Below are 17487 nucleotides of genomic sequence, written 5' to 3'. Positions count from 1 at the left end.
TCTGTCTATTGAAACTGTTTATCAATTTGGTTAATGAAGATTATCTTTGCTGTATCTTTAGTATTTGAAATGTTTGTTTTTTGGTGCCATAAAGAAATAGTATTTGAACATAGATTTATTTTTTTTTGTAAGGCTATTTTTATACTTTCTGTCGAAAGGGTCCACTTGCCAGTAGTTTTGTTACGAGAGTATACCGAACAAAGGAGATAGGGTTATTTATAACTTGACGCGTCTACCCTACTGTTGTGTCTGGTTTTTATTGGCTGGAACGGGACCTCACATTTTGTATTTGTCTTGATTGGCTAGCAACTTAGAACTTTTTAAAAGAGGCAAAGGCAGAGGAGAACAAAGGAAGGAGGAAGTAACTTGTGGAATGTTGAGAAAGGTAAAAACCCCTTCAAATAAGGAAGAGGAACAGGCTATGACCTAATGCTTGTTTTGAGCAGTATTAAGGATGCCAGGGCAAATATTTAGATTAAATTGTGGGAGCTAAGAACATAAAGTACATTGATTTTTTTTTTATTATGGCTAGCAGATATTTAAGAATGTTAGCACAGGTTTTTGAATGAATTTTGCTTCTAAGAGAAGCTATTATTTATTCCTAATTAGACAGGGAGGAAAGTCTTTGAAGAGGAACCTCTACTTTACTTTTTACATTTAGGAAAAAAGGGACTGCTATGCAACTAAAAATGTAAACAGGAAAGAGCTTTAGCTTTTCCTTTGGGCTGAAAGCCCAACTAGTTATTTATTTTCTGTAAAGCACTTATAAATTCACTTTGTGTGATAAACATGTGGTCAAAATCAATTGTACTGAATGCAAATAGTTCTTGACCATGCAAAGTTTTGAATTTCTCTATGCATTGTATTCCTGATACCCTTCCTTGTTCTGTCAGCAGTATTAATCAATAAGAAATTGAACAAAACATCCTTTCTTTTCTGATGTTTACCAAAGTTATCCACCCAACTTGGGGAACTGGAGGAGGTTTCTCCTATAGCTGTTTGGCAACCTCAGCATTTGTGACTCAGTTGGAAGGATATAAAAAGTTGAACAGTAAGGGAAATATGGATTTCAAAGTCTATGTACTTTGCTCTAGCAGAATAAAGACCCACCCTCAGATTTCAGCCTATGAAAAGGGAGGTTTCTAGTTGAACTCCATGGTTATCTAGTTTCCATTTAGGTTTTAGCAGATAGCAGATCAGAAACAGGGAGGGGATTTGTGGAGAGCAGGGCTACTGAAAGTTGATACTGTGACTGTGAACTCAGAATGTGCAGAAACAGCAGAATTAATAGCAATAAAGCTGTTGAGCCATTTAATGTAAAGCCTTGAAGACATTGTCACATTATAGCTTAGCCAGTAAATATTATTTAAGATGATGACACTGAGTCATCTGAAATATAACCCTAAACTAATGTCCAGGCAACATCCCGATCAGGATGGAATATATTGAAGAAAAATTTCTACCTAAAATGGTTTAAAAATGTATAACTGGTGTAATCAAAGCAGTACATTTTAATTTTGCTTATGGGGGCATGCTTATTCTCAGAATATGACAGATTGATGAGGACTTATTAGACATGCATGAAGTTAGCAGATAACCGAACCCATGACTCTGTGGAGAGAAAAGGTCTCTTAAGCAATCTGGGATCAAAATACAGCCCCATTGCCTATCAGTTGTGGAAGTTTGAATTAATCATGGGAACATTTGGTTTCCTTAATTATAATGGATCTCACTATTTCTACCTGTAAAGTTGTTGTGAAGAGTTTATCTACAGGACCAGGTACAAAGCATATGCAACCAACAAATACAACATCTGTAAATATTGGGAGGGAGTCATTTACCTTTATGACTTTCCCCTTCTTCCTCAAGATAGCGTGACAGACTCAAGTTTTCTCTTCTCTGTATGTAGGAAGTTTTATACCAGGACCTGACCATGATTGGGTGATGAAAGCACGCTGAGAGGTTCTCCATGGCTGGGCTCATGTAGACTACTGCCTGACTCCCCTTTCCTTTCATATATGACTCTACTCATTCCATTGGTGAGCTCCTCCATCCTGCTGTTTCAGCACAGACTGGCAGACTTCTCCTACAATGCAGGATCCTACAGTCCAAATAGACCTTTGAGTCAAACTCCCAGCCAATCTCTGTCTGCTGCAGTGTCTTTGAAAGATGACCTTGCAGATGGTTTGATTAAACATTCCAGTGTGGAAGTTCCCTAATTATTACACAGCTCCTTTCATTTTCAGTGGCTTTTATTACTAGGCTTACAGCATTACTCTCTGTGTTCTTATGTATTAATTCATGTAATATGACATCCCTATGAAATGGATATAAAACTATCATTGGCTTTGAAATAAATTAGGTGCAGGGAGGATATTACCTGCCTAAAGTCACACAGCTAACAAGTGGCAGAGTAAATCCACTATGCTAAGTCTTCTTCTACATGACAGTACCATGATGGAAGAAAGCTGTCCACCCTGTCTTCTCTTCCACATCTAAACCATTCTCCGAATTATATTATTTTAGATCCATCTGCTCTCCTATTTATTTTCCTCTGGATACTCTTTTGTGTGTCTCTAAAATTGTGGTTCACAGAAATGAATGTTATAGTCTAGATTATTTTGTATCTAATGCTTATATTAACAAAGTCTAATATAGTATAAGATATAATTATAGGCCCAGTACTTTTTACTGGGCCTCCTAGTTGGATCTTGAAGCTCATACTAAGCTTTTATTCAACCAGCTTGACTGGGCTGCTGCAATAGCTCATTAACTAGCCTCCCTGCTTCCATCCTTACCCCTTTAGTGTCCATTCTCTAAGCAGCAGCCAAAGTGACTCTGCTAAAGCTTCTACTAGATCACTTCTCTGCTTGAAGCCTTCCAGTGTCTTCCCATGTTGCTGAGAGTAAAGCTGAAGTCTCACAGTTAATTGTCTTTAAGACCCCCTGGTGTGACCCTAGCTTCTTCCTTGACTTCACCTCCCACCACTTTCCCCTGCACACTGAGCTCCGGTCACAAAGACCTCTGATGTTCTTGAAATCTGCCTACATCCTTTACACTTGCTGCTCCCTCTCCCTAGGAAAACTTCTTCACCCAGAGATCCGCACAACTTTCATCACTTCTTTCAGGTCTTTGCTCAAACGTCACCTTCTCAGAGAGGCCCTCCTTATAGAAAATCCCTCTCCCCACCCCATAATTCTCTATCCTCCATTTCTTGCTTCTTATAAGTCATGGCATGTATCACTATTTTTGTCTTCCCTCTATTCTCACCTCATATAATACAATATTTATTAGTTTGTGTTCAATATCTAGAATGGTGTTTGGCATATAGTAGGTAGTCAATAAACAATGATTGAAGCAAGATTCTTGTTGTTTTGGACATGAATTGTTGTTTATCAGAGGACTGCCTAATCCTGTACTGTGTAATTGTTTCAGGGGACATTTGGATCTAGTCATAGCATTTTACATTTTGTTAAATCCCTTATTGAAAAGGAAGATACACTATGTCTTTGGATATATTTTTTTACTATTGTATTCTATCAGAGAGGAGATAGGGAAGGCAGCATCTGACTTATTCCTAGTGAATTCCTAATGCACCAGAAATATATTTTTCCAAGTGCAAATCACATTCTAAAAATTTTACTTTAGGCCAGGTACGGTGGCTCATGCCTGTAATCCCAGCACTTTGGGAGGCCAAGGCGGGCGGATCACGAGGTCAGAAGATCGAGACCATCCTGGCTGACACGGTGAAACCCCGTCTCTACTAAAAATACAAAAATATTAGCTGGGCATGGTGGCGGGCGCCTGTAGTCCCAGCTACTCGGGAGGCCGAGGCAGGAGAATGGTGTGAACCTGGGAGGCAGAGGTTGCAGTGAGCGGAGATCATGCCACTGCACTCCAGCCTGAGTGACAAAGCGAGACTCCATCTCAAAAAAAAAAAAAATTTACTTTATAGCTTTACTAGGTGTTAAGGTCAAACTTTCCTTTACCGTTATGAAATCCACCCCCTCCCCCAATCTTGTTGAAACATAGAACATCTTTCCTGCATCTTTGGTCTTCTAATTTTTTCTGATTCTCCAATTTTTCTCAAAGACAATACATTCCTTTAGACCAATTGTTTTTCTGGGTCTCATCCCCTGAGTCTTCAGTGAATTCTTTCCATTCTCGGAATGGGCTCAGAGAGAACGCTTCTGGGGAACTATCAGAACATTGACATCTTCTCAAAAAAGTGTGAACAAAAATTCCAATAATTCAGTCAGTGCTTGCAGTTGGCCATTCTGGGCTAGTTTTTCTACAGAATCCCTGTAGACAATTCTCCCTTTTCCCTTGCTTCTCAAAGTTTCTTGGCTTCTAGCATTTTCCTGCCTCACTGCTGTCCCAGGCTCCTTGTTCATTTATTCTTAGCTTTCAGATTTTATAACTTGCTTTCTCCATTTCAGTTTGATCAAGTTAATCGTATTTTCTGCCTCAGTGAATTGAATTTGGACTACTCCCATTTTTTCCACTAAACCCACGTGTTTCATTTAGGAACCTACCTGTGTAGAAATTTATTTCCGCTTTTATTACAGTAACATTTCCACTTTTTCTTCAGATGCTCGTGTGCTGTGCTCTTTCTTGCCTGTTTTTTCTCCTATTGTGTGCAAGGAGTGAGTGGATCTAGGCTTCCTGGAATGTGGGAGGAGCCTTTCTGAAATTTCTGCACTGATTTTTTTTTTTTTTCCCCTCAACTCACTTTCATTTAAAATTCTTTATTATTATTTCTTATATTTGTGAACTGCTTTATTTTTTAAAAGGAGAGTATATTTTGATTCACATCACGGGAAGTGAGAGTCCACCTCTTTTTGATGCAGTGTAACTAAATCTATCATCTTCACTGAGGCACAAGGCCCTCTGTCACATTTTATCTATGCCTCCACTATTGCTTTTAGACTGTTGACTACAAGTTAGTTAAGAGCCTATACTCTAGAATCAGAGTACATAGATCCATGTTCTGATTCCATCATTTGTTAGCTGAGTGAGGTATAGCAATTTACTTAAACTTAGTTTCATAATTCATAAAATGGTGATAAAATATTTGCCTATAGGTTTCTTGTTATGCTCAAATGAGATATTATAACACAAAGCACTTTGGATATTACTTATAATTGTTTTTTTCCTATTCTACAATAATACACACCACTTTGGAATAAGGAAAAGCAGCGGACATTTTTTTAAAGGCTTGATTATTGCAATGTCACCTGAACCTGGAAGACTTGTTTTTCTGGGTGAAGAAATATTTTCTCTGTGTCAAAGTTTCACAATCATCGTCAAGTAGGCCCTTGAACCCTGCCATTTAAAGTGCTCCTCTCTTTGATCTGTGGCACTCATACATACACTCTGGCAATGAGGACACTGAGCTCGCTTCTGAAATTTGACAAGATAACCACTAAAATCTCTTTGAATTCTATGTTGTTGTGATCCCATGACTACAGAGGATCAGGAGTTGACATAGATACTCTTTGGATTTCATACCACGTGGAGGCTTTCTTAACTTCCACGTGATCGTGACTGAGTTTTGAATAGGTAAGTGAAAGAGAAGGAGGCGCTCAAAGAAGTCAGCCACAGAACCAGTGTGAGAAATAGGAAATGAGCTTTTTTAAGTTTTGCAAAGGCAGATCAGGAGAGCTGACCTGTGGAGTGGAGAGTAGTCATAATTTTAAAAAATGGCCATGGAAATTAAAACTGATCAGAAATGGCTGGGCATGGTGGCTCACCCCTGTAATCCCAGCACTTTGGGAGGCCGAGTTGGGCAGATCACGAGGTCAGGAGATCGAAACCATTCTGGCTAACACGGTGAAACCCCGTCTCTTTTAAAAATACAAAAAATTAGCTGGGCGTGGTGGCGGGCACCTGTAGTCCCAACTACTTGGGAGGCTGAGGCAGGGCAATGGCGTGGACCTGGGAGGCAGAGCTTGCAGTGAGCCGAGATCGCGCCACTGTGCTCCAGCCTGGGCGACAGACCGAGACTCAGTCTCAAAAAAAAAAAAAAAAAAAAAAACTGATCAGAAATATGAATTCCAGAAAGACAAGGGCAAAGTCATGTATTTGGAAGGGAAAATGTTACCCAAGTAGAGAGTTTCTGGGAATATGATCTTGAAATAAAAATAAATGTGAGATAACTATTAATGAAATTGTCTGAAAACCATACAAACACCAACATTATCTTCATGATCCCTAGTTCTAGACCTCTTTGGTCACTGTAAAATTATAACATTTTCCATGTATCTTTAACAGCTTTCTAGGAAAATATTAACCAAAAGTACCGGTTTTGATTTGGCCATAAAGTGACAGGAGAGGTAAGTTTCTCTAGGATTAAAGAATAACGTTTTCTTATTTGATTTACTTTAAAAAATTATTCTAAAATCTGTTACATATCTGTCCTCTCCAGGATGAACTTTATATTGGCTCAGCAGATTGTTTACTGTGTTCTTCTTCTTTTTCTTTTTTTGGTCTTTCCTGCTCAGTGCCCAACCCAAGTTCAAAGGCTGATAAGAGAGAAAATCTCATGAGGAGGTTTTAGTCTAGGGAAAGTCATTCAGTGGATGTGATCTTGGCTCACAGGGGACGATGTCAGGCTCTTCCTGGCTCCTTCTCAGCCTTGTTGCTGTAACTGCTGCTCAGTCCACCATTGAGGAACAGGCAAAGACATTTTTGGACAAGTTTAACCACGAAGCCGAAGACCTGTTCTATCAAAGTTCACTTGCTTCTTGGAATTATAACACCAATATTACTGAAGAGAATGTCCAAAACATGGTGAGTTCTCATGGCTCTATTGGGCTATTTGTTGCCTCTTAAAGATTAGATTACAGCCCATGAAACTGAAAAGGGAAATCAAAAAAATGCTCTGAGTTGTGAGATTGGATGTTTGCCTCCATATACCTGATTTTGGAGTCACAGATAACTAAACTTAATTGACCCTGGGGTTCATTCAGAAAATTGTTACAAAATAATTCACTGGTCTCAATCCAGATGCTTGGAAACAAGTGAATATTCTTTATAAAGTTACCACCATGATTCTCATCACAGTCAGGATTTCAAAGCATTTCATGGAAATGCCATAAGTTATTGAGTTAATAATTTCCTTTAGCCTACAATATCAATAGGAATATCTAAAGATTCTCTACAAATGATATATTAACTGAAAAATGCAACTGGAGGCTTAGTGAAAAAACTAGTAATTAAGCTAATCAGGGCTTGGGTGAGGCTGGACTTGGGAATTCCTTTCCTCTTTGTCACAGACCTCCAAGGGACTCCAAAAAGTCACAGAATCCAGGCAGAGCCCTCTAAAACAAAAACAAAAACAAACAACAAAAAGACTATGATTAAACCAGTTCTGACAAATATCAGAATGCTCTGGGAAAGCCAGATGCTTTAACAAGTGCAAGGATTTAGGAATTTCTTCTCTCACAGATCCCAAAACAGTATCCTTACATGTTTAAGTGCTGAGAAATCAAACAACTTTATTTAAGAAAAGATTGTATGTACTGACTCACTAAATTAAACGCAGTGAAGATTTATTTTAATGAGACTTTCTGATGATCAAGTTTATCTTTTTTGGGGTTAACAATAAATGAACTTCTTAGATTAAATAACTTGCTCTGTAATCCCCAGTTTTGAATATTTGCTGATCAATAACCCACTCTTAACTGAAAATAAGTAAAATATTTGAAATTACTGGCTGGGTGCGGTACTTTGAGAGACCGAGGTGGGTGAATCATTTGAGCTCAGGAGTTCGAGACCAGCCTGGGCAACATAGCGAAACCCTGTCTCTACAAAAAATGCAAAAATTAGTTGGGTGTGGTGGCAGACGCCTGTACTCCCAGCTACTCAGGAGGCTGAGGCAGGAGGATCACTTGAGTCCGGGAGGCAGAGGTTGTACTGAGCTGAAATCTTGACACTGCCTGGGAGACAGAGCAAGACCCTATCAGAAAAAAAGAGAGAGAGAGAGAGAGAAAGAAATTACCATTAATATTTCTAAGGCCACTTAGTGCTTCAAATCTTGGTGTTTGTGATATACTTTTTACCTCAAAGAAGGTTTGCAAAATCTGAAAAAAGTTCTTCCATAAAATAAATATTTATAATATGCCATAAAGTAAATTTTTGGCAGTTCAATATACAGACAAGTATTTGGAAAAACGATTCAAACTATAACCAAAGCAGAATTTTGCCACCCAAAATATTGTTTCTAGTGGTAAACAATGACCGCGTAAGCCACTGAGGTTTGTTATTTGTTATTTAGTGTTACATAACAAAATGTTATTTGTTATGTACTAAATAACAAACAAAGTTGCTTGTTATGTAGTATTACATAACAAAAAACAAACAAACAAAGTTGTTATGTAGTATTAGTGTAGCAATAAATAACTGATACAGGAAGGGAAATTTGGGCTGCATGACATGTGTATGTTCATATCCTATCAGAGTGACATGATTGAGGATAATCTACCATTCCCATATTGTCCTATGGTGTAACTTTCAGAAGTCAGAATATCTTTGTCAGCCTATGGATCTGACCTAATGTGGTGATCCTTATGTCAAACTGTGAGAATATACCTCAAAATAATAGAAGGCATCAAAACTTGATCAGTATAGTGTCATAAAGCCGCTGATGTAGAAGTGTGGAGATGTCCATCAGCTAGAGATATGGAAAAAAAAAAGCTTGGTTAAAACAGGTTTCCAAAGCTCTCTCCCTTTCTCTGCCATTGTGGTATGTGTGGTTGACTCCATTTCTCATCATGTTTTCTTACAAGACTTTCAGGATCAAGCAATTCCTGGCCAAAAAACAAAAGCAAGGACACATTGTACCTATTTCTTGATGAGTTATTAGAAGCCGTGAAGACAGAGCACGAGGCCCATACTTTTATTTTTGTTTTTTTGAAGGGTCTCGCTCTGTTGTCCAGGCTGGAATGGAGTGGCATGATCATGATTCACTGCAGCTTGACCTCCTGGGCTTAAATGATCCTCCCGCCTCATTTAACTTTTTTTTTTTTTTTTGTAGAGATGAGATCTCACTTTGTCTCCCAGGCTGGTCTTGAACTCCTGGGCTCAAGCGATCCTCTTGCCTCAGGCTCCCAAAGTGCTGGGATGACAAGCATGAGCCACTGCACCTAGCCTACCACACTTACTCTTTGCGTGGTCTCTAGAGCTTCTTCAGCCCCCCTGCTGCCAGGGCCCCGAGGGTCTTGGGCATGCCCCATTTCTGAACCTATTCCTGTCTCCAGGGATAGAGTCACAGTGAACTCAGAGCAGGGTCATTCTAAACTGCTATTCTGTATATACCCAAGGAAATTTCATCCCTGTCTCTAATGAGTCTGTCCCATGCCCCTTAATACACATGAACACCTACACACAGGTACAAGTCGGGGAAGATCACTGTGCAGCACATAAAATAAAATTCAGGGGCGAGCACTTTTTTTTTCCCATGAGATAAAGTTAGGAAAAAATAAAAATGTTCATACAGATTAAAAATTTTAAATGTTAAAATATTAAACCCCCAATCCAAAATAAAGAAAAAATAATTTCTTAAATCCTAAGCTTGAGTTACGGAATTCACATTCTTATAATTTACATTACCTATTCTGTTAAATGGAATACTTTTTTTTTTTAATTTGCTAGTACCTGGGCATATTTAGAAAGTAACCAAGGCAGCTTTTGTCTTTGAACCCGATGCGGTTTTGACAGCTCTGTCTGGAAATTGAGCCAGCATATGGGAGCCAAGGGTGAAAGTTTTCCTGGGAGACTTTTGGGCTCCAAGGTACTGGATAGATGCTAAAGATTCCATTCAGTTTTTCATTTTCTGTCTTCATGGAACTGTCACACCTACAGGGGAAGAAATGGTTTAGAGGTTACTAAAAGTATATAGCCTGGTTTAGGTGATAGTGAGCTATAGAAAAAGAGAAAATAAGTTGTCAATACTTTAAATCTCAAACAACTTCTTACAAAAGGATTTTAATAGTTTAAATACAATTATCACAAGTGGGGTAAAGACCACCAGACCTATGGCCTGATAAATCATATATTTAATTTATGCATATAGTTAGGGCCAAAAAGAGCAGAGTATCTTTTTGAATGTTTTAAAATATAATTTAGGATTTTACGCCTACAGTCCTTGAAATTACAAAGGATCTCTCTCAAGTTGGGAATATGCTATCCATTGCAGTTATAGAGGGGGTTTAGAGAGTGTTTTAATTTCTTGTGATTATCTCAAACAATGTGTGCCTTACTCCCAAAACTCCCTTGTATGGCTACAGAAACTGTTGCAGTTTTAGTTGCTTCTCTCCTGCCTTTGTCCAGAGGTAGTGTGGAATGCCACCAATTTTATCTGTAATGGTTCCTTTCAAGCCTGGGGCTGTGTAAGCTGCTATATATGCTTCATTCCATTCATCATTCAGCCTAAATATAGCTATCAACCACTAAATTATCTGATAGATACGCATGAACTGACTGATTCTTTGCATAACTGCTAAGCTATCTGTTTTATTTAGGCTTGGGAGCCCTAGGGTAAGGATACAGAATAAATTGTAAATAATATTAAAAGAATAGCTTGGCAAGGAATAATACCTCCTCAGGGGCCAAAATGCAAGGCAACACAAAGTGATTTTTTTGGTGATATAATTATAACACATATAGGATGGTAGTGATAAATAAAATAAAATTGGATAGCCTCAAAATTCCTACATGTAGTATGATAAACAATGTTCTAAGACTGAGGCCTTTGGGAGGTAGTGAGTTATTTCCTATAGATAGAGAGTAAAATTATTCCTATAATTTGGTATGAAAGTTTTACCAGAAATTTTGCTTCACAGTAAATCATCTGGATTGGGTGAAGCCAGGTAGGGATTGAGAAGTGAGTCAGGTGGGTTGCATAGATGAGTCTGTGCTGCAGACCAAACTCCTCTTCCCATAGCTCACTTCTTCCCACTCCTGCATGTTAGAGAGAAGACTAGATAGAATGTGTCAAATACAGCCTATAGGATAATAGTTCAGAGCATTAGCTTCAGAAGTAAACACTGGGTTGATGCCCTGGTTCTTCTAATTTCTAGCTGTGTGACCTAGGGAAAGTTACCTGCTGTGTGCCTCATTTCCCTTATTTGTAAAGTTGAGACAATAACATCTCCTTCACAAGGTTGTTGTGAAGATTAATCAAAAAGCAGTTTCTGAGAGGTTGTGAGTGTTCAGTAAAGAAAGAAATTGCTTTCTTTCTTTTTTTTTTTTTTTTTTTTTTGAGACAGATTCTCATTCTGTCATTCAGGCTGGAGTGCAGTGGCACAATCATGGCTCCTCGACTTCCCCAAGCTCAGGCAATCTTCCTACCTCAGCCTCCTGAGTAGGTGGGACTACAGGTGTGAGCCACCACACCTGGCTAGTTTTTGTATTACTTGCAGAGATGGGGTCTCGCCTCGTTGCCCAGGCTTATCTCAAACTTCTGGGCTCAAGCGATCTTCCCACCTCAACCTCCCAAAGTGCTGGGATTACAGGCATGAACCACCACACACAGCCTATTTTCCATTTTCACTGCCACTGTTTTCTCTGTCTTTTGTGTGGCTCATTACTGCCGCTTCCGTGCACCATTTCCATCATGTCACATGCGTAGTCAAGACCCTCAGTGACTGCCTAATTCTCAGAGGGTAAAAGTGAAATTCCTTGGCCTGGAAAGTGCAATCATGCCTGAAGTTCTACCTGTGGGAGCTGTACTAGTTATCTATTATGTAAAAAGTTACCACAAGCTTAGCAGATTAAAACAACACATATTTAATATCCCACAGTATCTGTGGGCTAGGAGTCCAGGCACAGTTCAGCTGGATCTTCTGCTTCTAAGTCTCATATGGTTGCATTCAAGGTGCTGGCTAGAGCTATGGTCTCTTCTGAGGCTTGACTGGGGATGGATCTACTTCCAAGCCAATGCAATTACTCAGAGGCCGTCTTTAGTTATTTGCCATGTGGCCTTTTCCATAGGGTAGCTCACAACGTGGCATCTTGCTGCAACAAGTCAGCAAAGGAGAGAGTCTTCTATCAAGATTAAAGTTAAAATCTTATGTAACGTAAACATGAACATCCTGTCACCTGTGTTGTATGCTATTGGTTGAAAGTAAATCACAGGTCTGCTCATACTTATGGGGAAGGGATCACACAAGGGTGTGACCACCAAAGGCAGAGATCACGGGAGCATTCTTAAGAGTCTGTCTGCCACAGGGCCAGGATCAAATGCTGGTGGCTCATTGCCAGCTCCACTGTTTATTTCTCTCAGCCCCTTTCTGTATGTACAAAAAAGGAGAGAGAGTGATTTTCTACCTCATAGTGTTGTTAAGAAAATCAAATGAGGTAAATTATTTTGCAAAGTATTCTCTACTCATCTGACTCCTACCTACTTTCAGGTCTGTCTTAAGTTGCAACTTCTGCATGATGGCTTGGCCAAATATAGTCATCTGCATGAATTTTCTCTTTCTTGTAACAGAAACTGCTTGGCCCACTCATAATTTATACATTATTATATACGCTTATGTTTCATTAATGAACATTTATAATGCATATCTTATCTGTCTGATAAAATTGAAAGCAATCTAAGGACAACGACTTTTCCCCTATACATAACAAAATATAAAATAAATCATAACATAATAATAAATAATAAATAAATAATAAAATAACTAACATTTGTTGAATGATTAGGATGTGTTAGGCACTCTTGTAAGAATTTCATTTTTTTGTTACTTCTTCGAATCCTTACAACAGTCCTTGGAGGTAAGTCCTATTATTACTTTCATTTTGCAGATAAGACAACTGCGGCTCAGAGAGGCTAAGGTACTTGAGTCCAGGAGCGGAATTCTTACTTTCCTCACACGTTATCTCTTTTGTGTGGTCTAGAGCAGTACAATATACCAAGTAGTTGCTCATTTTGGCCTTTGATAGATGGAAATGAATTTGTACGTTGAGAAAAGACTACACTAGAGTAGTTTGGAGAAGTCCACTTTCCAACTGATGTTCAAGCTTCAGGAGGGGGGGAATGTGTCCTGGCATCATCACTTGCTTGATGATTTCTTTTGCTGGTAGAAAATCACCATGGCTACCAATGTCCATTTTCTGGGAAGCCTTTTTTGGGAATCCTAACTTGAGATCAAAATCCCTGGCCTAAGTCATGGCAGCTAGGAGGCTACTGTGAACTGGTTCTCATTTCTTATGGTTTCCATTGTTATTAGGCAGCTGTATTCTCATTAAGTCCACTCTGAGCTCTACTGGATTCTCTTTTTAGAGCACTCGTCTTTGAATTCTTGGCCAACTCATCTATGTCACAGCACTAAGGCTATAAATTCCAGGGCCCCACAATGTGGATTATCTGTGAGAATTCATTTCCAGTTCTGGGGACAGGACCCTTGGGAAAACCAGGCAATAGGCCAGAGAGAGAGAGAGTGGTCAAAAGTGGCCTGGTCACTCTTAACCTAAACCTTGACCTTGAGCGGAGTAGAGGACTAAATCACTCAGGAAATATTAAATGTTTCACCAGATATTCTTTGGACTATATCTTCTGTTCTATCTCTTCAAGCAATGCCATTCCAACTTCAATTTTCTTTTATGTCATTTCAGAATAATGCTGGGGACAAATGGTCTGCCTTTTTAAAAGAACAGTCCACACTTGCCCAAATGTATCCACTACAAGAAATTCAGAATCTCACAGTCAAGCTTCAGCTGCAGGCTCTTCAGCAAAATGGGTCTTCAGTGCTCTCAGAAGACAAGAGCAAACGGGTACGTTTGTGAACATTTTAGCATTGATCCCAAGAGTTGAAATATTTGGGAAATATTAAACATTAATATCACCCACAGCAGCTGCCTTTATTTGAAAAAATAGTAATGCTGATGTTAGAAAAAGCTCTCTCTATGCCTAGGTAAGGTGTCCATATAATTTATTATTCAAACTGGAATCTTTTTGAGAGTGAAAGACACTGGTAATAATTATATTCAAACACAGAGTTAAACTGAGATTGTCCCTGGCACTGTGGTGTGTATGGACACCCCCTAGTGTTAGGTCACCTTCCTGAAGGATCAGGCAGCCTGAAGAATACAGTTAGTCTATGTCAGTGGTTCTCAACTGGGGGTGATTTAGCCTTCCGGGGATATTTGACAATGTCTGGGGACGTTTTTGGTTGCCACAAATGGGGATACTGTTGACATCTAGTGGGTAGGGATGCTGCAGAACATTTCACAACGCATGGGATGGCCCCCAACAACAAAGAATGATCTTGTCCACAATGTCAACAGCAAACTTTTTTTTCTGTAAACGAACAGATGACAGTAAATATTTTAAGTTTTGTGTATTTAAGTATTGTCTGTGTTGCAACGAGTCAACTGTGCTGTTGTATCAGGAAATCAGCTGTAGCTAATATGTAGATGAACAAGTATGGCTGTGTTCAAATAAAACTTTACAAAAACAGGCAGCAGACAGGATTTGGTCTGCAGAACACAGTTTGCAGACCTCTGATATAGCCTATTGAAATATTTTTAATCTAAAATATTTAGCTATTTAAAAAGAAAGTCTTCTTTCTCAGTTGCTTGTCCTCTGGAACTTTGTATGTTCTAATCTGTGAATATAAAAATAAAAGTGCATCAAAAAGGCAAAGATAAAACCATGTGAAATGTATCTTTCTACAAGTTAACATTTATTTTTCTGCATTCTTTGGGTCCAATTATCCAACTAATTATCAATCCACTTTACCTTATCCATTCTATGTTTCTCCATTTTTTTCCCCCAACAAGGACACTATGAGAAACCTTGCCCATTCGCATATAAACAGTCTGGTCTAGCCTAGGTGGAGCCTAGAAATTCTATTTTTTAAAAAATCCCCAGATAATTCTAATGTGCAGCCAGGACCGAAAACCACTGAAATGCATGTAAGAGCTTAAAGTGTTTGGGAAGAGGAGGGACTCAAGGGTGCTTAGATTCGATGGAGAGGAAGCAGTGGAGATTGAAGAAGAGGTAGAGAGAGACCATGAGGGGTTTTGTGCCATGGTAAGGAATTTAGGTTTATTCCTTTGGACTATGGGATTGTGTGGAAGTTTTAAACATAGGATCTATTTCATGTTTTAGGATGACTCTCAAGGCAGAACCAAAGGGAAACAGCAGAAGGAGAAACAGATCCTTTAATCCAGTGCTTCTTAAATCAATCTGAGGGAGAGAACCATTTCCTTCCTTCCTTCCTTCCTTCCTTCCTTCCTTCCATCCTTCCTTCCTTCCTTCCTTCCTTCTTTCTCTTCTTCCTTCCCTCCTTCTCTCCTCCCTCCCGTCTTTCCTTTCTCCCTCCTTTATTCCTTTATTTCCAATAATTTGCAGATCAATACTTGGCAGATCAATACTTGCTTAAGTTCATTGATTACATGCTTAGATGTCATGGAAATATCAAATTGTTTTCCAAAGTTTATAAACTTTTATTCTCTTAATTCCTGTACTTAACACAGAATGGAAATGAACTATTTGTCACTTGCACTGGTCCACGGATTACACCTGGAGTAGCACTGCTTCACTCTATCACCTTCACTTTATCTGCAGGGTAAAGTTTAAAAACTTTAGTATGGCATAGACGGTCCCTCGTGATCTGGCCCCTGCTTGTCTCTCCATTCTCATGTCTTTCATTTCCCCTAATGAACACCATCGCTCCAGTTTCATTCAACATCTCACTGTCCCCTGGGAATGCCTTGTCTTTTCCAACCTCCTTCCATCTTTTAGACTCTTCCCTCTACCTCCCTTCTCTACATGACCAATACCTACTTCTCTCCAAGACACAGCTCTTATCTTCCCTTCTCTTTGGACCCATTCTTGAATCTCCAGGTTATTAGTTATTAATTTCTCCCTGCTCCTATACTACCGCATCACTTTTTGGTGACAGTTATAGCACTTGTCATTCTGTTATGTATTAATAGTTATTGATTTCATGGCTGCCTCACTGTCCTATGACTTTATGGTCTTTGACTTGTTCATTTCAGAATTGTCAGAGTGTAGGACATATTACAGGTTCAATAAATGCTGAATGAAACAAAAAATGCACTTCTCTGTGTATGTGTAGATAAGAAAAATTCTTTGGGTTTTGATAGATCTGGTTATTTCAATTACTCCATATATATTTATTATGTGCTTATAGCACTTTGTGCTAGTTGACAGTGGGGAAACTTAACTGGGCTATTCCTTCTCCACATACAGAAAGATACATGGCAAAGAAGTAAATTGCTGTATTTTGAGTAATCAAAAAATCATGTGGCCAAAAGGATATCTTTATATTAGCATTCTCTTCAGCAAAATTTCCATTGTTAACATTGTTTATTATCTTAAATTTGCAGTTGAACACAATTCTAAATACAATGAGCACCATCTACAGTACTGGAAAAGTTTGTAACCCAAATAATCCACAGGAATGCTTGTTACTTGAACCAGGTAGGCTACTAATTTTGAGCAGTGATTATGAAATTTACTTTTCTCTCAAGTTTTAAAAATGATTGCAGATATGTGTGTTTCAACACATAGATGCTCTTTTAACTTTTAGTAAAACTTTCTTGTAAATTGTATCACATTTACTTAATTTGATCAAGTCAATAAGTAAGTCATTTCAGTGGTTTATTTTCTCTGCAGACATATTTTGGAACTATAAGGGCAAGGAAATGAATGAATCATGAGATTTTATTTAACCACTTTATGATCTGATGTCTGCCAACCTTACTTTTAATTCTTTAAAGTTCATGTAGTTCTTTACAAATAAAATTTTTACAAAGGCATCTTTTCTTGTCTTTGTGTGCTTTGGGATAACAGGTTTGAATGAAATAATGGCAAACAGTTTAGACTACAATGAGAGGCTCTGGGCTTGGGAAAGCTGGAGATCTGAGGTCGGCAAGCAGCTGAGGCCATTATATGAAGAGTATGTGGTCTTGAAAAATGAGATGGCAAGAGCAAATCGTAAGTTTGCTGATCTGTAGAGGTCCTGAAGCTCTCTGTGTGGCCGCGGGGCTATTTCTTCTGCATTACCAAGCCTGCCCTTTGATATCAGGGAAACCCCTCAATTAACAATCATCTCCTGAACAATTCAGATTACTTGTTTTCAAAATAAATTACTGGGGAAAAAGAAAAGGTGCACTGGCATTCTACAATTCAAGAAGCTCAAGAATGAGACTCAACTACAAGGCCTAAAATAAATTATCCAGGAATTATGAATTATAAGTAATCTAGGAAGATCTCAGGCCCCTAAAAGTTCCTGAGGGAGTCTGGGGATTAAGGTGGGGGGGATCCCATTTCTCAGGATGAAAGACAGAGTCACTGTCTTTTGTCTAAAGCCCCCACAGTTCACTTTCAAAGGTCATTTGTGTGTCTACCTTAGGGCGATACCCCAGAAAGAAAAAATATCAGATTAGTTTAGGCTGGAAATGTATTATTTTCTGCAGTTGTAATTATATCTCAAATTATGTGGTCATAAA

The 17487-nt window shown here is 38.7% G+C and overlaps 1 protein-coding gene across 2 annotated transcripts in view; it reads left to right on the top strand.

Moving 5' to 3' along the window:
• Nucleotides 1–6273: 6273 nt before the first annotated feature.
• Nucleotides 6274–17487, top strand: part of ACE2 (angiotensin converting enzyme 2) — a 41649-nt gene continuing 30435 nt past the window's right edge. The window contains exons 1-5 of one of the 2 annotated variants that reach the window (XM_054543949.1): nt 6274–6335; nt 6504–6792; nt 13621–13779; nt 16363–16456; nt 16829–16972. In XM_054543949.1, the coding sequence (XP_054399924.1) occupies nt 6607–6792; nt 13621–13779; nt 16363–16456; nt 16829–16972 (583 nt within the window). In that variant the 5' untranslated portion in view covers nt 6274–6335; nt 6504–6606. 2 annotated transcript variants of the gene reach the window in all.

The sequence above is a fragment of the Pongo abelii genome, chromosome X (assembly GCF_028885655.2).
Source record: "Pongo abelii isolate AG06213 chromosome X, NHGRI_mPonAbe1-v2.0_pri, whole genome shotgun sequence".
In the NCBI taxonomy this organism is placed as follows: Eukaryota; Metazoa; Chordata; class Mammalia; order Primates; family Hominidae; genus Pongo; species Pongo abelii.
Note: the sequence above shows the minus strand (reverse complement) of the source record. Positions and strands in the feature narration are given on the sequence as shown.